The sequence below is a fragment of the Lepidochelys kempii genome, chromosome 8 (genome assembly GCF_965140265.1).
Source record: "Lepidochelys kempii isolate rLepKem1 chromosome 8, rLepKem1.hap2, whole genome shotgun sequence".
Taxonomy (NCBI): Eukaryota; Metazoa; Chordata; order Testudines; family Cheloniidae; genus Lepidochelys; species Lepidochelys kempii.
The window spans coordinates 86508279-86533721 of record NC_133263.1 but is presented as its reverse complement, the minus strand read 5'-3'; the positions used below and the strand labels follow the sequence as shown (position 1 = coordinate 86533721).

Genomic DNA, 25443 nt, shown 5'->3' with positions numbered 1-25443 from the left:
TAGGTTAGAGTGACTTGTACAGTATATCTGATTTCAAAGTAAAATTAGAGCATCATGGATAATATTATGCAAACTGCCATAGCAACAGTGAGGCAGACTTCTAAGACATGCTAATGAGTTAAGCTGTTCTGCAAAAACCTAAACTATCTAAGAAAAAACAAACATTTAAAATAAAATTCACACAGGCGATTAAGGACCCTATCCTGTTCTTATGCAAAACCATGCAAATCTCTCATTGATTTAAAAAAAGTGGCAGCAGAATCAAATCCTTAGTGAACCATTATATCAGAAATAAAACAGAAAATTAAATGACAGTGTCTACATATTTTTGTTTTCTTTAATTAACTTCTTAGCATTAGGGAAGGAAAACATTACATTGGATTTTACAGTGGTAAGAATCATAGCAGAGATGGAAAAGACTAATAGGTTGATGAAGTCCATCCCCTGGGCATAATATTGTCTATTCATTTCAATTTGCCTTTAAAAATAGTACAAAATGTACATAAGCAACAAATCAAATTGGAAATTATACATGTAGAAATCAACCAAAACAGTCACTATTAGAGCAGATTGAATATTAGAATAATATTTATGTAAATTCTTGATCAAAACTTTAAATGCATTCACTTTTGTTGTGTTAATGTCCCTTGTGTTTGTTTTTCTATGAATATTTAGCAAATCTCCTACTTGTCATGAAAAGGAAATGTTAAGCTTAAATATTCTAATATTTGGCAAGAGTAAATTCTGAATGACTTAGGTGAAAATTCCAGCTGCTGGTTGTGTAAGTGATCCAATCAGAGAAGAGAAACAATACCACATGACTTATGCAACTAACAAACAGCACCAATTTGCTTAGCTTACGCTGTGCAGGCTCCTCACATTGGAAAGCCCAACAGAGGAGTACGTTGCAGTACTGAAAAGTAGTTGCAAACTCTCCTCTCTTATTAATGGGGAACGACAATGGTAGACCGTTGCTGGCTGGGAAGGGGACATTGTCTGAAGATGTGCTAACTCAGAACATCCCCTTAAGCAATCAGTACCAGCAGAACTCCTTTGGAGCACTGGTCAAAAACTAAAGGATAAAAGTGGGCGAAAGCCAGGGGGAAAGAGTAGGTAGCAGGTCCATAAGTTCCCTCCCTTATGTTAAATACCTTCCAGGGATCAGGAGGCTAAATTGGTGCAGGGAAGTGTAATTTACACCACCCTGCCCCAACACCAGTGAATCTAGCGCTTGGTCTGTAGCACAAGACCAATAAGAGCTATATTTAAATTAACAATCTTATCCTTTATTTTCAGTTTAATAGCTGCATTTTCTTTTAGAAGGCTAGTGGACTCTTACTTGGTGAAATCCACATGGTCTAGCTTGAAGCAAACTGTTTATTTTACAGCTACAGCAGAACAGACCTTTAGTATAATTTACAAGAGGCAGCTAAAAACAGAAATTCTGCAATGCAAGTCCATTTAAAAGTTCTCATTTGCTATTCATTAATTTAGGGAATTGACAATTTTACATAAATTAAAATAAAAGCTTGCTTCATGGTGCATGTGTCTCATTCTTCATCTTCTCAGCATGACCTCAGTGCTTCTAGGGATTCCAGCATTTAGCAACTGCTTCTATTTTTTTTTCAAGTATTTCATTTATAAAACAGACAAGAGTTAGTGAAGCTGCAGTAATGTATGTATAACTACAGACCAGCTTTCAGAATACATATTAAAATCTTGTTAATCCAAGATTCCAGTTGTTCCAAAAGGGGGCTCAAGATTATCATCTGTAAATCAGTATTTGCCTTATAAAATGTAATGGATAATGCGAATAAGATTTACTGGTAAAGTGAAATTGGATTATATCTTATCTATTTTAGCTCAATTTGGAAATGTATTCCTTACTTGGAAACTACCATCACCACACTACGTGATGCTAAGATCTCATTACACTTTCTTCACTGAGCACATGCAAAAAAGTCATGAATTCTGTGACCACCATTTCTAAAGAGAGCACGAGAGACACACATATATTAAAGAGAAAAATAATTTATGCAATACACCACTGCAAAGAAAAAAAGGTTACAAAGTTATAATATTTACGGTACAAGGGCAAACAGCAAATTGCTGTTTATGTCTGGTTGTATGTAATCCTGCCTGGAAACTTTAGAATCAAAAACTAATTGAAACCACATAATTTTCTTGTACATATTTGGAAGACTGAGCATCTATTATATGCAGTGAATATCCATATTCAAAAATATGCCTATTTCCTACGCAGCATAGCTATTCAGGGTTCACTGCAACCGTATATTACAGGGCATAGTAAAAACCTGATTTATTCAACAAATACTGGATCTGCAGTAAATAGTGTAAACTTTTAATTAATAGGAAAATATTAACTACTTCTTTTGACTATATATATTTTTACATTAAACTGTTCATGATAATCGTGACACTATATGGCCAAAGGTGGAAAAAACACACTAAAGTTGTGATGCAAGAGGATATGCAAGGAGAATACAGAGATGGCATAAAGATCACTTGAACCTTAAATCAATCCAGTGTACATCAGCAGATCAGAAGAGCTTAGAAGGGAAAATGCAAAGCCAAACAGAGGATTCAAGAGACTGCGTTACTTCTAAAAAGAGCATGCACCTATTTCATACCTTGTCCCAGAGAAATCAAGTAAAAATCTTGTGAGATATAAAGGCTAAAATTGGGTCATTCGTCCCTAGAGTACTATTTGGTATTCTGGCCACACCCACACAGTAAAGATCTGTTGAGGAGCTGAACTGGAAGGTAAATAATACAGCCAAATTAAAAACCCACGAGAATTAGGTAGAAGATTAGCAGAACACATCATGTACCAGAAACACAGCCACAGCAAAGTATAAGGATGGGCAGATGAGCAGAATAGAAGTGGAGGTACCAGTGAGCCAACAAAGGATGAATTTTATCAATAGGGTTAACAGAACCAGACATCCTCCAATACCAAACGTAGATTAGGAAAATTACTGTGTTTTTTCCCAAACACAAACCCTTCCTTTACTGATAACTGCAGTATGCTGCCCCCTCAAATATTTCCCTCTACTCCATCCTGCCCTTCCACCCCGAGCTGTGCTCTTAATGCTCATCTGGTTTTTAAAGAACTAAGCGATGCTAAACCACCTTGAGTTACACTTTCATCAGATAATCATTGCTTTGTATGGTATGGAGTTCACTATGTGTCTTGCTAGAGTTGCTGTTGGTTGCATTTTCCTGACTGAAAAATCAAGGTTTGTACATATATCCTTGCCCATCTATCCACATTTATACCTACTTTAATTACAATTGTAGAATCAAGGCCATTGGAACAGAGTGCATACTGTTATGCTTCTGCTAATCTGAAGTAACACCTCTGAAGCCAATGGAGTTACTCCCAAATTACTACAGTGTAACTGACATCAGAATCCAATCCAATATGTCCAAAGGCACTGGAGTGGTAAATGCTAATATAATTTCCAGATCACTGAGCCAAGTGACTATGATATCTTTGCCAGTTGGTCTCTCTCCTCTTGTTAATACAGCAGTTTACTCCAAAACATTCTTTTCATCTAGTGGAAAAGGCAATAAAGTTTATTCTCCAATATCAGACAGAACTTGGGTGCACAAGTGACACTACACTGGGATCTAAGGGGCAGGATTCGACAGACAATATACTGTACTATATGAGGGTCTCTTGCCATACTATATATGAGAATTTTTCAATAGTAGAAAGGATACAAAGAAGAGGAAGGCAGGCTTTTATCTTCATTTGTTCACTTTTCTAACAAAAGTGAATATTTTATTCAGTGTATATTTGGAAAAAAGAAAAGAAAAAAGGAGACTGAAGAACACACCATTAAGAACAATCCTACACTGGCCTGGGGTGGGTAAGATGATCAGAAGGCTTTTCCATCTTTAATTTCTATGATTCTTTTGTTAAAAACCTTACAGATTTAATTTTAATACATATTTAATGTAATTATTTTCACATAAAAATAAGAAACTGGTCTTAATATAGTGGTGTTCAGTCTCTAAGAGCTGAAGAGCCATTACATCATTAAATGACTGCAGAAATCCACAAACCGATTACAGAAATGAAGACCTGACATTCCACTGTGTTGACTATGCAACTGAAACTCCATTCAGGGCTAGATTATAAACCAGGCTACCCAGCTAGTACTGATGCCTAGAGAAGGAATCCATGTGACCAGGTGTAGTAAACTTCTCTGGGCAAGCATTGCACACTCAAAGGAATTGTGATATTCTGCTTCCAGCTGCAGGCGTCTCTGAGGCCAATATGAGAGCCTAGGGAACAGTATGCAAATACAGGCAAATAAACATCTTGCACAGATTGTGATGCAGCCCTGAGTAGTATGGGGTGTGCAGGTCTGAGCATTCTCTATACAACCAGCCTAGCTGATGTACCTTATCCATCAGGCAGGCATTTAAACTGGGGTAAGGAGCAGACAGTGTTGGACATAATCTTTTTGCTATGAGCTGCATCCACTCATGTCTCAGTTCAGCATCTGATACTTCTGACAGAACTGATGGTGTCAGCTAGCATGAGGTGGAATGGTGATGCCCTTGCAACGGACAGTGTGACCCAACTGGAACACCACCAGTGGGATTATGTTACAAATCATCTCAGCATGCTGTTGTGGGTGGCTATTCAGCAATGCTCTGAGAATGTAAAAACATAGTTTGAAACTCTGCACTACTTCACAGGAATGTGACTGGCCATTCCCACATTTCTTGTAGGGAATGTGCTATGAAAGGTCACGTGAAAAGGCTACTCTGTTCTCTGGCTGGAACCACGTGTACACTGACCGACACAGTGCAATGACAAACATGTATTGTAATTTCACAATCTAGCCCTCGGTGGTTAAGTGGCTCTTCACTGACCCCCTCCCATGACTGCTAGCAGGTATGGTGTGCAATCCCTGTGTAAACCCTCCTGGTTGCTGACACAGTTAGTGAGAAGGCCTCTCTTTGTGAGAGGGGAAAGGGTGGTTCTTCTAGCTGCTGGCGTGTGGGGCATGGTTTTGTAAAATGCTTGTACAGTGTGCCTGGGCCACAGAAGATTACTATCATCAGCTAGTGGAGTTACTCTTTTCTATTCAGTGCTAGAGGTCTGTGCTTTATGGTTGTAAAATATCTAAGGTTAAGTCCATATGGGGATGTTGGACAATGCTGCCGAAGCATGGGGCTTTAAATCCTGTGGATCTCAAGAGAAGTTTCCCCAGAGAGGTGGAATATGTAACATGTTTTCACAATATGTGTTGTGTCCCTAGCTAGTGGTTAGTTCATAGAGAGACTAACAATCTATTACCGCTACCAGGTTACTGCTTTAGCTCAAGAGGCACAGAGATCTGTGCTTTGTAGATGTACGTGCTAGGTTCAAAACCCCACTGTCAACCCATGCCAGGGTTGTCACGCTATCTCCCATGTATCTAGCAGTGTAGGGAATATTCCTAAACTCTGTGCTTTCCTCACTTCATGGACCTCATGCAGTGAACAGAACACAGATTAGGCCCATATAGTCAATGAGAGCCTGATGGAAGACACCTCACTGCGAAATATTTTTTACTCTTTGAGTGGTAATTAGGCTGATTACGGGCCAGATTCTCAGCCCTGGTTAAGTCAGGGCACAAAGGGAATTTAAAGCTGCTATAAATGGACAGCTGGAGAGTCCTCTCTGTAGCGGAATCCAGCCGTGGTATAAAGCTTGCACACCAGTTTCCCCTGCTGTGAATGAGGAATTCAGGAGCAGACATGAGAGCTGAGAGAAGACCAAATGGAGGTGTAAAAGGTGGGCTTAGAGGATTTTGTACTCTAATGCCCTTGAGTGGAACAATCCCTTATGCTATAGCTAGCATGACCCCCAGGCAGCCCCAGGACTCAGCTCACACTCAGAACAATTGAGAATTAAGTGCTTAGTATTTCAGTATTCTCTACCCAACTGTAATTTTACATTTAAAATTCAATGTGAATGAAATATACACAACAGTTTGATCACTACAGGGTGCTTATGCTTTTCTAATGTAAGTGAGTTTTATCTTGAAATGCTCCTGAATATAATAAGTCATTCTTCTGCCTAGTCAGACTGAATAAGTGTCGTGGTATGGAACAGATGTTGGGAGTGTTTCTGCATTCAGTTCAGCTGGCTAGTGGACAAGTTGCATACTGAGACCAACAAAAATGTATAACAATTAGCTGGCTTTTATAAGTTTTTCATATGCACAAGCTGTTTCATCTTGTACCTGAATCTTGGTTTTGCCATTTCTTCAGAAAAAATTATCGAAGGGATAACATACTCAGCATGGGCCCTATGCAGACCCAAGAAGCCTATAGCAAAGTTAAGGGGAAGCAGGGTTTGAAGATTCCCTTTCCCCTGTAATAAAAGTTGTATTTTGTTATACAGAGACTCAGGTCATGTCTACACTACAAAGTTAAGTAGACTTCATGTAAATCAACATTGAGCCTCTGATTTAAGCAAGTCGATCTTGCATGTCCACACTACACTCCTTGTGTCAGCGGAGTGCATCCTTACCAGCAGAGTTTGCATTGACACATGGGGCGCTGCACTGTGGGTAGCTAGCTATCCCACAGTGCACAAACCTGAGTGGAATTTTGGGTTGGGCTTGCAACGTCTTATGGGACCAAAACATTGGTATGAGTTGTTATGGGAACATGGCATTAGCCTCCTATGAGGCACTTATGTCCCTCCTTCCCTGAAATCAACGGCAAACAAATCAAGCCTTTCTCGCAAGCCTGGATTACCTGCGCAGACACCACAGCACAATAAGCATGGACCCCGCCCAGCTGTACACTGTTGTTGTGAGCATTACAAACACCTCATGCCTTATCCTGAAGTATTTACACAGCCGATACAGGAGCCACTGCACAGAACAATGTGATGCCATGCAAGCAGCCCTGCTGGAGGACATAGAGCAGAGCAATTCGCAGTTGTTGGCGACAGTCACGCATCACCTTGACATGGTTGAGTGCTGTTTCTGGGCCCAGGAAACAAGCACTGACTGGGATTGCGTTGTTATACAGCTATGGATGACGAGCAGTGACTGCAGAATTTTCGAATGCATAAGGACGCTTTCCAGGAACTGTGTAAAGAGCTTTCCCGAGCCCTGAAGCGCAATAATACTAAAATGAGAGCTGCTCTGACAGTTGAGAAGTGAGTGGTGACAGCTCTGTGGAAGCTTGCAATGCCAGACTGCTACCTGTCAGTGGGGCATCAATTTCGAGTGAGTAAATCTATCATAGAATCATAGAATATCAGTGTAAGAAGGGACCTCAGGAGGTCATCTAGTCCAACCCCCTGCTCAAAGCAGGACCAATCCCCAATTAAATCATCCCAGCCAGGGCTTTGTCAAGCCTGACTTTAAAAACTTCTAAGGAAGGAGATTCCACCACCTTCCTAGGTAACGCATTCCAGTGTTTCACCACCCTCCTAGTGAAAAAGTTTTTCCTAATAGCCAACCTAAATCTCCCCCACTGCAACTTGAGACCATTACTCCTTGTTCTGTCATCTGCTACCTCTGAGAACAGTCTAGAGTCATCCTCTTTGGAACCCCCCTTTCAGGTAGTTGAAAGCAGCTATCAAATCCCCCCTCATTCTTCTCTTCCATAGACTAAACATCCCCAGTTCCCTCAGCCTCTCCTCATAAGTCATGTGTTCCAGTCCCCTAATCATTTTTGTTGCCCTCCGCTGGACTCTTTCCAATTTTTCCACATCCTTCTTGTAGTGTGGGGCCCCAAACTGGACACAGTACTCCAGATGAGGCCTCACCAGTGTCGAATAGAGGGGAACGATCACGTTCCTCGATTTGCTGGCAATGCCCCTACTTATACATCCCAAAATGCCATTGGCCTTCTTGGCAACAAGGGCACACTGTTGACTCACATCCAGCTTCTCGTCCACTGTAACCCCTAGGTCCTTTTCTTCAGAACTGCTGCCGAGCCATTCGGTCCCTAATCTGTAGCGGTGCATTGGATTCTTCCGTCCTAATTGCAGGACTCTGCACTTGTTCTTGTTGAACCTCATCAGATTTCTTTTGGCCCAATCCTCCAATTTGTCTAGGTCCCTCTGTATCCTATCCCTACCCTCCAGCGTATTTACCTCTCCTCCCAGTTTAGTGTCATCCCAGTTTAGTGTCTATCATGGGATCTGTTGTGATCCAAATTTGCAGGGCCATTAACAGACTTCTTCTAAGAAGGGTAGTGACTCTGGGCAACGTGAGAATGTAGTGGATGTTTTTTGCCGCAATGGGGTTCCCTAACTGCGGTGGAGCGATAGACAGAATGCACATCCCTATCTTGGTCCCAGACCACCTTGCCAAAGAATACACAGAACGAAGGGGTCAATGGTGTTGCAAGCGCTGGTGGCTCACAGGGGCCGTTTTACCAACATCAACGCAGGATGGTCAGGAAAGGTGCGTGATGTGCACATCTTTAGGAACACAGGTCTGTTCAGAAAGTTGCAAGCAGGGACTTTCTTCCCAGACTGAAAAAAAACACTGGTGATATTGAAATGCCATTTATGATCCTGGGAGACCCAGCCTACTCCTTGCTCCCATGGCTCATGAAGCCATACACAGGCAGCCTGGACAGCAATAAGGACTGGTTCAACCATAGGCTGAACAAGTGCAGAATGGTGGTGGACTGTGCTTTTGGACGTTTAAAAGGTCGCTAAAAGAAAAGGAGTGCTTGTGGCACCTTAGAGACTAACAAATTTATTTGAGCATAAGCTTTCGTGAGCTACAGCTCACTTTATCGGATGCATCCAATGAAGTGAGCTGTAGCTCACGAAAGCTTCTGCTCAGATAAATTTGTTAGTCTCTAAGGTGCCACAAGTACTCCTTTTCTTTTTGCGAATACAGACTGACACGGCTGCTTCTCTGAAACCTGTCATTATAAAAGATCGCTGACATTGTTTTCTTACTAGGTTAGACCTCAGTGAAAGCAATATCCCCACTGTTATTGCTGCCTGCTGTGTGCTCCATAATATCTGTGAAACAAAGGGAGAAAAGTTTCTGCTGGGGTGGGAGGTTGAAGCAGATCACCTGGCAGCCAATTTTGAGCAGCCGGACACCATGGCAATACGAAGAGCACATAGATAAGCTTTGCATCTCCGTGAGACTTTGAGAACCAGTTTCAGCAATAAGCCAGAGTAATGTGACACTTATCCATTGTTCCTTACCAAACTGTCCCCTCCATTGCATTTTATCCCCTGTAAATTCTACCCGCACTAACCACTAAGTGTTGAATGAATAAAGAGCCTTTTCTCCTCAATCCGTTAAGTTTTATTATGCATACAAACACACAGAGACAGCAAAGAAAAGTAAGATAACCTGGGGCAAAAGGGCTTATAACATTGTGGGGGGAGAAACAAGGAAAGTTTGCTTACAGATGCACTCCAATAACAATCAAAGGTGTGGGAATGGACACCTTCTAGTCCTTGTACCCTCTCCTTGTGTTGGGTGCAAGGGATATCAAACTCTCCCCCCATACACACACTTCATAGGATGTTTGGGGGAGGAAGATGTAGAACTGGGTGATGATGGAAGCAGGTTCAGCATAGGCTACAGAGGGGCTCTAGCATCAAGCTGCCTTTCTTGAACCTCAACCAGATGCCTCGACATATCTGATTGCTCCTTCATAAGCCGCATCTCTTCCTGCATGGCGCGCTCTTGTTCCCTGCATGCTCTCCTGTCCTTTCTGTCCAAGTCCAGGTTCTCAGATAGTGTAATCCTCCATATTCTGAGCTCCATCTTGTCACTCTCGGAGGTGTGCATTAACTCAGTGAACATGTCCTCCCGAGTCTTTTTTCCCCATCTTCTAATCTGGGAAAGTCACTGTCCTGGTGTGGAGGATGCACCGACTGACAAGGTTTCAGCTGCAAGGAATGCAAAGACAAGAGTAGCACTGACAGGGCATACATTGTTTCTGGTTCAAGGTTAATGTCTTTTAAATAAAAAAACACCCCTCAATACACTTCACTGCAAGTCACAATGTAATCACAACCGCTGGCTGTTGCAAGAGTCAGTTTGCTGCTCCAGCCATGGTGAGTAAGGCCCCAGGGCCTGGGCGAGAGGTCTTGTGGAGGACATCCTTGGAATCACAGGTTCAAACTGGAGAAAAGCCCCCTTACCCCTAGCAACCTGGATAGTACTTGAGGACAGGCACCAGTGTAAAGCCCCCCAAATAGTTTGTTTTTTTACAAAAGCAGCACCGGCTTGTGGAGGGAGACAAACAGGAAGTCGCCACCCTCCCACTTTTCCCCCTCAGTGCTGTTTGCAATACACGGTGATCCCTTCCAACCACAACCATGGCACACTTGGGAACGCCTGGTTGTGAGACCCAGATTTCACCAAACGGCGGGCGGATTACTCGTTGGCGGTTTAAGAGTGAGCATTGAAAACTTTCCCTGTTTCCCCTAGGTGACCCTATGCGATATCACTCTCCTGAGGGTAACAGAGGTGGCAAGGGAGCAGATGCTACAAGCATCTGGGTACAGACCTGGTCGTTATGCTACAATGCTGTGTGCTGCAATGATGCCAGCAGAGTTAATAGTGGAATGGCACAGGAAAGTGTCCTTCCATGGTGGGCAAAATAAGGCAGCCCTTCCCAGAAACCTGCTGCAAAGGATTGCAGAGTACCTCCATGAAAGCTTCCTAGAGATCTCCATGGAGGATTCCTGGGCCATCCCCATGCACATAAACAGTCTTTTACTGAGAGCACCTTCTGTGTAGCTGGAGTGGCCACCAATACCCACTACACCTACTTTTTTGTTCAGATAAAACATAAAAAATAATAGCATGTAACCCCTAGAGTTTGATTGGAAATGTGTACTCTCCAGAGGTGCCTTCCCCAGCATCATGCTCCACCACCAACTGGTCCTGTGAAGGGATGGGCTGAAGGGTTAAAAACAGTTCTTGGCTGTTGGGGAGAATGGATCCTCCGCTTGCCTGACTCACATTCTCCTCCTCTTCCTCAACAACAATGTCCTCCTTGTTGTTGCTTGAGGTTGCCAAGGGCTCCTGGGAGGTATCCAGGGAGCTTTTAGGGGAAGTGGTAGGGTCACCGCTAAGAATCACATGCAGCTCCTCATAAAAGCGGCATGTCTGTGGGGCAGAACCAGAACAACTGTTTGCCTCCCTTGTCTTCTGGTACGCTTGTCTTCTGGTGTAGCCCTTTTCCCTCATGCTCTGCGCAGTCTTGGCATAGATGTCAGCATTTCTTCTGCTGGATCGGAGCTCTGCCTGCACAGACTCTTCTCCCCACACAGCAATAAGATCCACCACCTCCTGCGTACTCCATGCTGAAGCACATTTGCGGCCTTGAGTCTCCATGATCAGCTGTGCTGGCGAGCATGCCGACCTGTGGATGTCGAAGCAAGAGCTATGTCTCTCACAGAGGCGGAGTACAGAAGTCAACTTTATAGGGCACTTAGGTCGGTAGAAGGGACGCGGTAGTGTAGACACATACATTATTAGATCAACTTAATGTGGCTTATGTCAACCTAAGTTTGTAGCATAGACAAGGCCTCAGTTCTTGCCTCTTAGAAGCACCTCCGGGTGTTGATTAGTTTTCTGAGATCACTAGGTGGGGGCTCCAGCCAGTCCTGTTTGTACTGTTAAGAGAAATCCCTAGATATTGAACCCAGCCCTTGTTGTTGCTGTCTCCACGTGGCAGAAGGTTACATTCTGGGCGCTCCTCTAGGAATCTGGGTGAGTGCCCCTCGCAAGCACATCTTGAGCAAACCATTGATTTTGGAAAACACAATCACGATTCAAAAGAATGTAACCATAAACAAACAACCACCCCAGAGTTAGTCATATGGCTAACATTCTGTAACTGCAAGATATCTTTATACCTCAGAATCTTTCCATCACATTAAAAAACAAAAACAAAATAAATCAAAACACACAGTCACAGCATATGTCAAAAAACTGACAAAACTTCATTAGCAAAATTAAATGACAGAGTCCCTTCTCAAACTAGCATTATACCCTCCCAAACAAAAACTCTCATGTACACAAACATCCTACACACTCAGACAAAAAACATGAGTGATTAGACTAGTCGTACACTGTGTCCTGTACATCAGCAGTCTTGGACTTGTATTAGGGATGCCAATTTGGGTTGGACATATTCCTGGAGGTTTCATCACATGACATAATCTTTAATTAAAAATTAATCTTTAATTCCTTGGATAGCTCAGCATGGAGAGAGTTCCTCACTGAAGAATACCCTCCCTCAACCTGGGGAGCCAGATGTTTCCCTCATACCCTGTCCCCTTCTTCTCCAGTACAACAATAGCAGGAGGGATAGCAAAAGTTTCCCCTGCTCTTTCCATTTCTTCATCCTAGAGAATCACAAGAGGCCAGGTAGCTCTGAAGATCACCTTCTTTCCCCTCTAACCGAGAAAAGGGGTCAGATAATAGGAGAAAAAAGGAGAAATAACAGGCTGCTAGGAGAGGAAGACATGGGGAGTCCTGAGGTAAGGGAGACAGATGTGGCTGTGTGGTTCAGAGGGAAAGGGGGAGAAAGATAGAGAGGGGGCCACAGGAGACTGAGAGATTCTGATTCTTGTGAGGAGAATAGAAAGATTGTCTTAGAACCAGGGAAGACAGGCTCACAATGTAATTTGCACTCAGGGGTCCAAAGATTCTTTTACTAGAAAGTTTCCAAAATTCTATTATCTAGCTGTGGAAGGGGGCTAAGAATGAATTTGCTGTCTCTCTTTCAAGTCCTATGTTCCAGATTTGCCTTCAGTATATGTGCCATTGGTAATGTCAGAGGGCTGCCTTGAAGTAAAAGGCTGTTTGGAGGCATGGCAAGGGCATGCCTAGTAGAACCGCAGGTCAAAATCCTCTGCAGAGGGGCACACAGGCACTCTGGATGCAACTGAAGTGTGAAGGCTGAAACAACAGACGTGGAGTGACTCTAGTGGTGCTCTGCAGCCGGGGTCAATCTAACTGTCAAACTTCTACAGAGACCACCTGTATAAAGCTGAGCATGGAGGTCAGGATCTAGCCCTAAAATCTTTGCTCCTGGTTATGTAAATATCCCAACTGAAGTTTGGCACATATTGCAGGTTCTCAGTGCTGAAGTTAATTTTCTTCTAAATTACTTGAAACAGGAGAAAATCAATTTGGCTGCTTTGTGGGAAAAATAAAGACAGATTGTTCTAGATGTTTTATTTCATTTTTCTCTAGCAGAAAAAAAGGTTCATACAGAAATAAAAATGGCCAGCACTTAATCCTGGACATAGTTAGTTTGTAGCTCTAAATAAAAATTACATTTATATTTTTATATATTTATATTTAAAAGTAGCCAAAGTGTAAAATAATATTCGAAATATTCATTATTAATGGAAGTGTATAAGTGACTAAAAATTAGACTGGAGAAGCTATTAGGGCTCTCAGTATAAGGAACAATGTACTTAACAAGGCTATAACCCCCATCAAGGGGCAAAGTCAAACTGGAGGCATTTGTGTCACTGAGGTCCATGACAGAATAACAGCTTACAGGGATTAAAGTATTTATTATTGAGCACCTCGCTAAAACAACTCTTTCAGCCTCACCCAGCTCCCTCCTTCCCTCCAGGTGTAAAATTCTGTCTTTACCTGAGTGGCTCTTGAAGAGGAGGTGGAAGAAAGAGGAGCGCTGTGAGGAACCAAAGTTTATTTGGCAAAAATGCAACCCTGAAGCTACCAGCAAGGATGGCTGAGAGGGCACCGCTACAATGCTGCCAGGTACTGTTAACAAGGAGAAAGTGTGAATGTGACTAACAGTGACAAGGGGCATAGGCACAAGGGGTCTTGGGGCTGGAGATGCCTCTTAACCAGCAGAATATGTCCCCTTGGGTACATGGGATGTAAGGCAGTGCACCTGCTGAGTATACACCTTGGTGCTCACTTAACTCTGTAAAAGATTCTGGGACACAGGTTGCATGAAAGTCACTGCACAAAATAAGGGCCCCACTCTACAAACCTTATTGATGTGAAGCCAATTAGAATACTGTAATGATAAAGGACCAATATTGTAAGGATTTGCAGTTGCACTGTAATACACTATTTTATAACAAAACACTGAAGAATAACAATGCTGTACACTTACATGTTGTATAAAACTATTATAGTTATCCATAAAAATAACACTAATTTTAGATTTTTAAAACAATTATTTTTACTTTCCAAAATTTGGGGTCCATTCAGCAAAATGTTCATGGAAACAAGGGACACAGGAAATACTGAGTACAGTGTGACAGACTCAGTGTTAGCTTCCTGAAACAGTTCTGCTCATATTATCGTTTTACCAATGTAAACCTGATCTATGTATCAACGTTTCTATGTATTTCAACCCTGGACCTTTCCAAGGCAGAGAGTTTGCCAATTATGGTCAATTGTACGAAACCCTCTGGTAATTTAGGGATATGTAAAAAAACCTACTAAGGCACTGATTCTGCTTCCCTTACTCTCTCACATCATTGTAAGTACTACTCCATGTGATTAAGTGAGGCAGTATCTTGCCTGTAATGATAAGAATAAAACAATCAACTAAGCCTCTATGGGTAAAAGGCAACTGCATTGATCTACTATATCCCAGCACATAATAGCCTACAGCCATACCATTTCATAAAGTAAACATGTTCAGGCCTGGTCAGTGTTCTGATAGGATATCTCCAGGGAAAACCCAGGTAATGCATTTAGTAGCATAAGCAATTCTGCCAGCCATACTCCTCTCTCTGAATCATTACAGAATTAATTTCATAGCATGGTGCTAAAAAGCACTGTGCTGTTAGCGACACTAACTTTTGAAGAAGACACAAACCAAAGTCCTTGCAACTTGTAATTATTTAAGATCCCAAGGCAATTTTCAAGAGAAGAGGAGTGTTAATCCTGGTGACCTGGCCAAATTACAATCTGAGTAATTGCATTTAGCCTACCTAAAATTTCCCTTGTAGTTTCACCTGAAGAATTTATTCTCATTTCCTCCCCTTAAAGTTATGTAGTTTTACTAGCATATAATTAGTGTAATATTTCAAATCAAAAGAGTAGTGTAACTGCTCTAAATTGACAGGAGAGAGCTATCCTGCCGCTTAATTACTCCAGCTCCCACAAGCAGTAGTAGGTATGCCAGCAGGAAAAGCTCTCCCTCTGACATAGCAGTGTCCACACTGTTGCTCAAGGGAGTGACTAATTCACATCCCTGAGTGACATAATTTATGTTGATTTAAACTGTAGAGTAGCCTTAATCTGAAAGCAAACCACTGACAAAAAAAGCCCACGTAAGAACAGACTTGACAGACTATAAAGAAATCTAACAGCCAGTCTTATGCACTTCCATTGATATCAGTCATCTCTACTAAGATGTTAATGAAATAATTGCATTCTAGCAGAGCTTCTCATGTATTTGTACCAGGGTTATATCATAATAAGACCTTCTATTTAATATACTTCCATTGAGATAGACCAGTCTAAATGATCTCTTCTTCCTACATTACTATACAACTGCGCAATATTAAACCACAAAACACTGTGGCAAAGGAAAAGAATATAGCCTTCAATGTCCAAATACAGGGATTCCAGTCCTATTAGTAATAATGAGAATTACACAGTTCAATCTCCAGTTTGAAAAATATCACCACCCCAGAATCTGACTTATGTCCACAAAAGCAACAAATGTGAAATGTCAACCATTATCATCATCCATTTTGCAGAAGGGTTGGAGGACACACAGATAATTTCAACCTTTATTCCACAATGTCTCCCTTTTGTGGGATTAACTTGGACCGCGAGTGTCCAGGATGTTTCGCTACTTTAACAGAAAAGTGCTACTATTTCACCAGCTTGTTGCCACTTTACTACAGTAGTCTGTTTTCTTCTCAGCTGTGTTTTCCTCTCCACTGGATTTAGTGATTAAAAAGTAACAGGACTTACAGTTTACTGTGACTTTTACTTTTTTCACATCTGGGATTGAGACATCATTTTCTGCACTGCATTCATATTCCCCAGCCTGGTCTCTTGTAATTCCATAGATGTCCAGATATTGTCCATTTTCAAATGGTTTTGCTGAAATGAAAAGAGAGCGAGAGAGAATAAATTAGAGAAAGTTTAACCGGAGGTGCATGAAGCATCATTCAGGTATAATAACAAAACTCATGATTTTTTCTGGATATTTCTGACAAAATTATTCCAAATGACACTGGGCAATTATTACAGCCTTTGTTCTCCTACCTACAGAAAACAATTTTAAGGAAAAGAGAGAAAGTTTAACAAGTGATACTTTAACAACTACTTCCCAGGAAGGGGTATACACATGTTCCTTATAATTTTTTTCTTGTATACACATGTTCTTTATAATCTCAACATACATTAGATAAACACTGCAAAATGGGCATATATCTATCAATCTTCTAGCACGGTAGATTAAATTCACCAATATGGTTCCGTATATATTGACTTTTACAAAATATAACATGCTGCTTTGACTGGGAAACTGACACATTTTATATATTTTTATTGGGAAAAAAACATTTTGACTAAAGCTTCTGAATAAAAATATTTTATCAACATAGACATCCATTATATTCTAGAAAAAAGAAAAGGAGTACTTGTGGCACCTTAGAGACTAACCAATTTATTTGAGCATAAGTTTGCCTGAGGGAAGATTGAATAAAGAATTTAGTACAATATAAACACTCCTTAGTAGAGAGAGATTAGCTATTCCATTGCTCAGTTATCTTTCTATTTGTTTTGATTCTTGATTAGTTCTTGATTTTTGAAAGCAGGCATCTACAATAATGTATACAGATTTCTGGATGAGCTAGAATATAGTGACAGGTTTCAGAGTAACAGCCGTGTTAGTCTGTGTTCGCAAAAAGAAAAGGAGTACTTGTGGCACCTTAGAGACTAACCAATTTATTTGAGCATGAGCTTTCGTGAGCTACAGCTCACTTCATCGGATGCGAAGTGAGCTGTAGCTCACGAAAGCTCATGCTCAAATAAATTGGTTAGTCTCTAAGGTGCCACAAGTACTCCTTTTCTTTTTGCGAACACAGACTAACACGGCTGTTACTCTGAAACCTGTCACTATATTCTAGCTCATCCAGAAATCTGTATACATTATTGTAGATGCCTGCTTTCAAAAATCAAGAACTAATCAAGAATCAAAACAAATAGATAACTGAGCAATGGAATAGCTAATCTCTCTCTACTAAGGAGTGTTTATATTGTACTAAATTCTTTATTCAATCTTCCCTCAGGCAAACTGCCAGTGAAAAATGGATTTAGTAAGAGCTAAGTCAAAACTGAGCAAAGACATCTGGGTCGGCCCATTCCATAGTAAGCAAAAATGTTATCATAATTAACAGTAATGGCCAGATATTTATTTGATATAAAACAAGTTCAGAAAACAACTCAGGTACGTGTATACATCACTTGTGGAAGCAGTTATGAATGTGTTATTTATTCTGAAGAAGGACAGTTTATGTCTCAAAGGACGAACTAGCTGTCAGGTTGCATGGGCCGAGCTGACAGTACTGCTGCAAACTTAAGCTGTGACCTTGAGTAAGTTGCCACAACTCTCTGAACCTCAATTTCCCCAACACTGCAGAGAAGTGTTGCCAGGTTTATTGTAAGCACTTTGAGATCCTTAGACAGAAAGTTCATTTTTCTGTCCTTTGAGCAGTTCTCAATAGACTAAAGAATAAATAAAATACCTTTAAATTCTGCACAAAGTTATAAACATTCACAACAAAAATAAAATAAATTGAAAAATATTAATTAAATCCTACTAAAATGCCCAACAGTGGTTATAATAAATCACATGGTGGAATATACATGCTTAAAAGGGCGGGGGGGGGGGGGAATTGCTGGAAATTGCTATCCACACTGTGACAACAGTAAATTGCACCATGATGGTTTTTCCCCATGTTGTTCATAAGAGATAAATTATGAAAAGTAATCTTCCACAAAAGAACCAGCTGTTACTTTTCATATGGTTGGCTGCTGTTATATGCCACTGTTGCCAGGTTGAATCAATTTATTGGAAAATTTTATTTAATATCACTCTGAACAGAAACATATGTTGTTGTACTGTACTTCATAAAACATATATTTGCTTGTATGTACTATCACGTTCTTGAATGTGCTGTACAGTGTATGCTGTTGAGGCTCTGTATGAGAACACTGTATCACAGACACTAATTTTGGCTTAAGAAAACTATTTCACTGCATAAACCAAGGAACACTTTGCTGACTAATCTTTCAAAGTTCATACATTTGGCATATAAGGTTGCATTTCAGAAATTGATTGTGTCATTGTGGCTTGTGGTGGAGTACGAAAACCACAGGTGACAGGGCTGCATCAGACTCTCTATGGATTCCAATCCAGTTTAGTGGCTGGAGTAGCAGCCACTCTTTTATGCCCTCTCTGCGGGCTCTGGGGTAATTGGATCTAGATAGTTAAGCATATATTGGCTTCTCTTCCCACAAGGGACAGACTGGCTCTCAATAAAAAGGGTGATGTGAGTGTTTTATGCAGGTTCTCTGTGTTTAGAAGAATTTTATCCTATTAGAGAAATGAAAGTAGACGACATGTCATATGGGAGAACGTCAGACAACCCAAACAATCAATAATCCATATAGAAACAGCAGGATATCAATAACCAACACCAAACTGTGAACAGACTCTCTCTTCAGCGCCTCCAAACCCAGGCTGATAAGCACTCTTGGTAAATCATACAGCACACAGATTTCACTGGAGTAACATATAAAATCATGTTAACTATTGTTTTTTCCTTTATTTCCAGTGCAACACAGTGTAACAGCAGCTAGATGGAGGCCCACCTCTGCTCCCTGGTCAGCCTTTTATACAGCTTGTTTTTTTCCCTGGGTTCTCCAGTTGGTGAGCTAATTACCTCCTGAGTTCACCAGGCTCTCTACAGATGTAAGTGATTCATTCTACCCTTGCAAACTCAATCAAGCTACCTAACTCCTTCCTACTCTAACTGCACTCAGTGTTCTGGGTGATCTAAGGGTATGTCTACACAGTGTTAAAAGACCTGAGGCACAGCCGCAGTTGGCCTGGGTCAGTTGACTCAGGCTTATAGGGGTTGGGCTGAGGGGCTAAAAATTACTGTGTAGACATTCCGACTCAGGCTGGAACCCAAACTTTCGGACCCTCTACCCTTGCATGATAGCCACTTTCAGCAATTTCTCTCCACTTTTAAGCAAATTTTGAGCCCCAGAGTCTGAGTCAGCTGACCCAGGCCAAAACCAAGTTTGTAATCCCTGTATAGACATATCCTAAGTGACCGGGGTGCTGTCCTCCAAAGGGCTCTATTTGTAGCTGCTTACAGCTCTCTGGCACACTCACAAAAAGAGCAGGATACACAATCCACCCTCACTCCTCTCTGCTGGAAGTTACATCATAAAAGATTAAAAATGTGATAGTGTATCTCCTACAGAGGATTGTAAACAAAAGTAATATAAGAATATCCTAATCCTTACCTCTAGGAGCACTTAAAGCTAGAACTGAGTTACAAGGAAGAAAAAAGTTTCAATGGGATCAGAGGTGTACTTTACAAAATATTATGGGAAGCACTGGGTACAAAGTCCAAAAAGGGTTCAGTGAAAGGCTACCAAATCTCCATGAACTTATTTAGCTACACAGAGGAAACCCTATCAAATTTCACATCCCAAAGGGCAATGCTCCAGTGAATCATATATGAAATGTTAGTATTTTTTTATTCATCCCAAAGGATCTACTCCAGTTTGTGAAAGACTCTTTAGTTTCCCCAGTTTGTATGATAATCCTGCATCTAAAAGCACATTGTATAGAGGCCACTTGCTTTTTGTTTAAAGATCATATTGCAACATGAAGGAAATCAACTGACAAAAGCTGGGTGAGTATTATTCCAATTTTACAAAGGAAACTGAGATACAGAGGAGTTAAATGACTTGCTCACAGCTACACAGCAAGTAAGTGGTGGATATGGGAACAGAAATCGAAGCTGAAATCCTTGTCTCACTGACATTAGTGGAGTTTTTCTAATGAAGTCAGTGGGATCAGGATTTCAGCCTAAGTGTCTTGATGGTCTACTCTAACCACTAGACCACACTGCTTCCCTGGAAAGAACTTTCCATACACTCTAACTGTGCATACTAAAAATAATCACAATACTCAGTTTGGGTAAGTCATCCCACTTGTAATTATCCACACAAACGTAGGCTAAGTCTGTGATACCTAAATTTATGAGATAACAATTACATGGGAGGCTGTCAATAGGTAAGCACACAATTTGTTTATAACACTGAGAAAACAATGCATAAACACTACAAAAGTATACACTACTGTATGTTAAAAATCCTTTTAAAATTATGAGATTAAAAACTCTCCAACCTAAAATTCTTTGGGGATTGGATCAATCGTGAAAATTTGGAGACAGGGTATGTCTAATCTTAGTGGTAATTAATGCCTTTTTCAATTCTGACTACCAACATCAATTTGGAAAGAAGACAGTAAGTGAAGTGTAGTGTCTTGCAAATCCACAAAATAGATATCCAGGATTAGACCCACTGGCCACTAACTAACACTCCTCACTAGAAACCCAAGGTTATTTTTTTTAATGCATAAACATAAGGAAATTCCCCAACTTCCTCTCTCCTATCTCTAGCCTTCTTAACCATTCCTTGATTGTAACTACGCTTGTGGCATTTACTTTGCAGTCTGAATGAGATAATACTCAGCCTCAGCAGAGATCAATATCACTGCCACTCCATATTGACAGAAGTGACAGGTTTATGTATTCGGCACAACTCTGCTACCACACAAATAGCATTAGTTCCCAGATTTGGTAAGCAGTCATCAGTCCAGTTGAAAATTATCAACAGAAACAATATCTGCAGGGAAAGTGAATGTGTAAATACGTATTGACAAAAGACTGCTTCTTGGTACTGTTAGGGAGAAAGGGTGCTGAATAACAAATTGCTACTGCTCTAACTCATCACAACTACTATGTAGAAAACTTGGGTTAGGGTCGCATGGTACCCATGTGGAAGATGGCTGCCTAGTTCCAGACCTCCTCACTCCCACGTATTAATTCATCTCTGATAATTACTTTCCTAACAAACTAACAATACATTTCTGACATAAAAGTTTAAATTAACCCCCTGGATAAACTTCAAACTATTGAATATGAATTCCAATGAAAAATGAGAGGCAACAAAAGACCTACGTTTGAATCACCTAAGCAGCTTAAGGGAGAGGTTGCAAGGCTATAGTTGAACCTAGCCCAGACATTACAGCACTGAAAGAATTCCTCAAAGACTGACTAGATTCAATCTCAAAAGATATTCATGGACTCTCTAAACATGTAAAATCCCGAATGTCCCACTTGGAAAATAAGCTACAAAAAACTGCCATTGAAACCAGTGAAATTAAAGAAGAAACTGCCTCCTTCAAGTTTAGATTAGACAAACGGGAAGAAAAACAATATGGCTTAGAAAACAGATCTTGAAGAAAGAACCTTCATCTCTGGGGCATTGCTGAGGGGCTAAAGGAGAAGGATATTACCAGCTTTCTTCAGAAACTGATCCCTGACAAACTTAAATTGGACCCCCCAGTTTCCCCCATTAGACATTGAAAGGGCTCATTGAATGCCTGGTAATAGAAGGCAGGAGTCTAAGCCCAGACCCATCATCTTCAAACTGTTGAAGTTCAATGTTAAAGTAATCTTAATGAATGCTGCAAGAAAAACTGAAACCCTTATGTACAAAGGTCACAAAATTTCTCGTTTTCCTCACTTCTCAGCTGAACTTAACAAAAAGAGGGCTGCATTCAATGGCATACAAAATTATTTTGAGGGGGACCAATGTCAGATATAGCATCAAGTACCCATTCACCTTCACTATGGATTTAGAAGACTCCAGGGGGCATTTGGCAAAACCTCCTCCGAAGCTTGGCAGATACTTTAAAGACTGAGACTGAGGCCAGATTTGAGAATCATAAAAGCATACCTCAACAAGTTTAAAAATCTGTTTGTTTTCCTATGTTTTCTATGTAGATATGGTAATATTCACTTTATATAATCTTCTAATTCCTAGAAGATAACCAGCTAGGTTGAACTTTTCTTTGATCTCCTTTGGGACTGAGCAATAACAACAACTGAATAGCACTGTGATGCATAAAGCAACAGTTTAACACTAAGCTGGGATTTACAGCGCCACTGCTAGACAGAATCTCTTGAAGAGCTCTGCCTCTGATAGGTCATGTTATGGTAATCACACGTCCCTTGGAACAGTAAATATTCCTGACGTGTAAAGTAGACTATAACCTAAACATTAAATAGCATTAGTTATTCAAATTGTGCAGGGCATTTGACATACTATGAACATGAATTTTTTATATTGTTGTATTTTTCATATTTAGATTTGGTACTAGTTTATATTTGATTTACCAAATCAACTATAAATTTACAAGTGATGAGTCTGTGTATATATACATATGTTTATGAATGTATACATAAAACCTTCTGCAGGTAGAAATATATTATACATGTTTTTGAATACCCAATGGTGTTTACAGGGTAATATTTGACTTCAAATATATTTGCATGTAGAAATGTTTAGACTATTAGTAGATAATATAGGGAGGAGAAAAGCAGATGGAACTGAAGCCATCAGGGATCTGAACATGCCCACCCTGGCTTGCTTTAAGTCTGTTAATTTTTTCTTTTCTGTTACAAATATACTTTGGAAGACACATGATATTATTTAACTATAGATCTTTTTGTATACCTAACTCCCTTAGAGGCTCAACTGAAGGCATAAATTCATTCAAAACTAACCCGTATCTAATATGTATGATACAGACCAGATCCTAGAGATTTTACAGTATCAGTGGGGAAATATGTATCTTTAGAATAAGGTTATATGTCTTAATATACAATTTAAAACTTTGCATGAATATTCTTGGAGTATGTTCCTGGAATATGAGGGGACTTAATCAACCTTCCAAAAGAATTAAAATCCTGAGATACCTCAGGTCAAAAAAGTTCCAAGTAGCTTTACTGCAGGAAACTCATATAGCATAAATAGATGCCAAAGGAATCAAGAAGATGTGGCTAGGTGTTGAGTTTCATCCATCATTAAATTCTAAGAGCAGAGGCACAAACATCTTATTTCATAAAAGAATAACTTCTCAATATATACAGTCTTAGTCTGATCCTGAGGGAAGATACATTCTTTTTGAAGGCTGTTTCAACTCAAAAAAGTTAATTCTAGGAAGCATTTACAAACCAAGTGGATTCTGAATTTTTCAAAGACATTGCAGACATTCTTTCTAATAAAAAAAGACATTTCTGCATTACCGAGAGGCTACTGGAATACTATGGTAGACAGACATCTGGACAAATCCAGTCTCTCAAAGTACAAGGGGCCAACCCTCATTAGAGTAGAACCTCAGAGTTATGAATGCCTTGGGAATGGAGGTTGTTCGTAACTCTGAAATGTTCATAACTCTGAACAAAATGTTTTGGTTATTCTTTCAAAAGCTTACAATTGAACATTGACTCAAAACAGCTTTACTATGCAGAAGAAAATGTTGCTTTTAACCATCTTAATTTAAATGAAACAATCACAGAAACAGTTTCCTTACCATGTCAATTTGTTTTTAAACTTTCCCTTTATTTTTTTAGTAGTTTACATTTAACACAGTACTGTAGTGTATTTGCTTTTTTTTTTCCCCTGCTGGTGCCTGATTGTGTACTTCCAGTTCCAAATGAAGTGTGTGGTTGACTGGTCAGTTCGCAACTCTGAGGTTCTACTACATTAATGAATGAATTCGATTTAAAATATATATGGAGACTGACACACCCCAAGAAGCATGACTATACATATTTCTCTACAGTACATTTATCTTACTCTAGAACTGACTTTTCTTGTGTCTTCAGAATTCCAGCATACCTAGAAGTAGCTACTGATAATATATCAATTTCAGATCATGCTCCCATTATACTTGCCTTATACCCTTCTTACACATCATTAAAATCTTCAAGGTGGAAGCGGAACACACTGCTACTAAAAGATGCAAAGTTTTGTCCCATAGTCGATTCAGTCATCTCTAACTCCACACACACAAAAAACCACTTAGTTACCTCAGATTTCTTCTTCTGGGAAGCTCTGAGAGCCAACGTGGAGTTGAATGCATAAAGCATGTCTCCCAAAAGAAGAATGAAAGACTCAATAGTAGACTCTTTGAACAAGTAAATAGATGAGTTGCAGAGATTGCACATAACTGACCAAAATAATGAAAAAGTTCTATGTTCTCTATTCAATGACAAATATAAATATAATGAACGCTTATCCAGCCAAGTCAAATTTGCACTCAACAGCGTCTAAGAAAGATAGTATGAATGGGGAGATTAAGCAGGTAAACTTCTTGTCCGGAGACTTAAGATGGAACAGGCCCATGACAGCGTTTCTTCCTTATTACAAGAAGATGGGGGGTGGGGGAGGCAAGGAGCTATCCTTAAATCAGTAGATATAAATAATCAAATTAAACAATTCTATAAAGATTGATATAAATTGGACAACCAATGTGACTCTAATAAATTTGACCCTTTCATTGAATACCCTAACTTCAGAACAATACCCTAAATTCAGAACAAGTGTTGTTTTTATACCCTAACTTCAGAAGGGAAAGTTACTCACCTTACAAAAAGAAAAGGAGTACTTGTGGCACCTTAGAGACTAACAAATTTATTTGAGCATAAGCTTTCATGAGCTACAGCTCACTTCACTGGGTGCATTCAGTTCAATTTTCCACTGATTGCATCCGATGAAGTGAGCTGTAGCTTATGAAAGCTTATGCTCAAATAAATTTGTTAGTCTCTAAGGTGCGACAAGTCCTCCTTTTCTTTTTGCGAATACAGACTAACATGGCTGCTACTCTGAAAACTACTCACCTTGCAGTAACTGAAGTTCTTTGAGATGTGTGTCCCTGTGGGTGCTTCACTCTAGGTGTCGGTGTGTCTCAGCGCCGTTGATCAGAGATTTTTGGTAGCAATGCCTGGTTGGGATGCAGGTGCTCAGTTGGTATCTCCCGTCTCATTGGAATCTTCCTGAGCACCTGCGTCCCGCACCCGCCTCAGTTCCTTCTCTACCATGGAGCAATTATACTAGTACTCCAAAGTAGAGGGGAGGAAGGTGGGGAGTGGAGCACCCACAGGGACATACATCTCAAAGAACTTCAGTTACTGCAAGGTGAGTAACTTCCCTTTCTTCTTTGAGTGCTGTCCCTGTGAGTGCTCCACTCTAGGTGAATGTGTAGTAGTTCCCACTATGGTTGGCGGGACTTTGGAGATGGGGCAGTCAGTACTATAGAGAATACTGTATGGCCTACTATGGT

The 25443-nt window shown here is 40.4% G+C and overlaps 1 protein-coding gene across 4 annotated transcripts in view; it reads right to left on the bottom strand.

Annotated features, from left to right (window-relative positions):
* NEGR1 (neuronal growth regulator 1) overlaps positions 1-25443 on the bottom strand; it is a 605115-nt gene that overhangs the window by 161452 nt on the left and 418220 nt on the right. For all 4 annotated transcript variants that reach the window (XM_073357346.1, XM_073357343.1, XM_073357344.1 and 1 more), the window contains exon 4: positions 15972-16103. In XM_073357346.1, coding sequence (XP_073213447.1) covers positions 15972-16103 — 132 coding nt within the window. The remainder of the gene's footprint in view (positions 1-15971; positions 16104-25443) is intronic.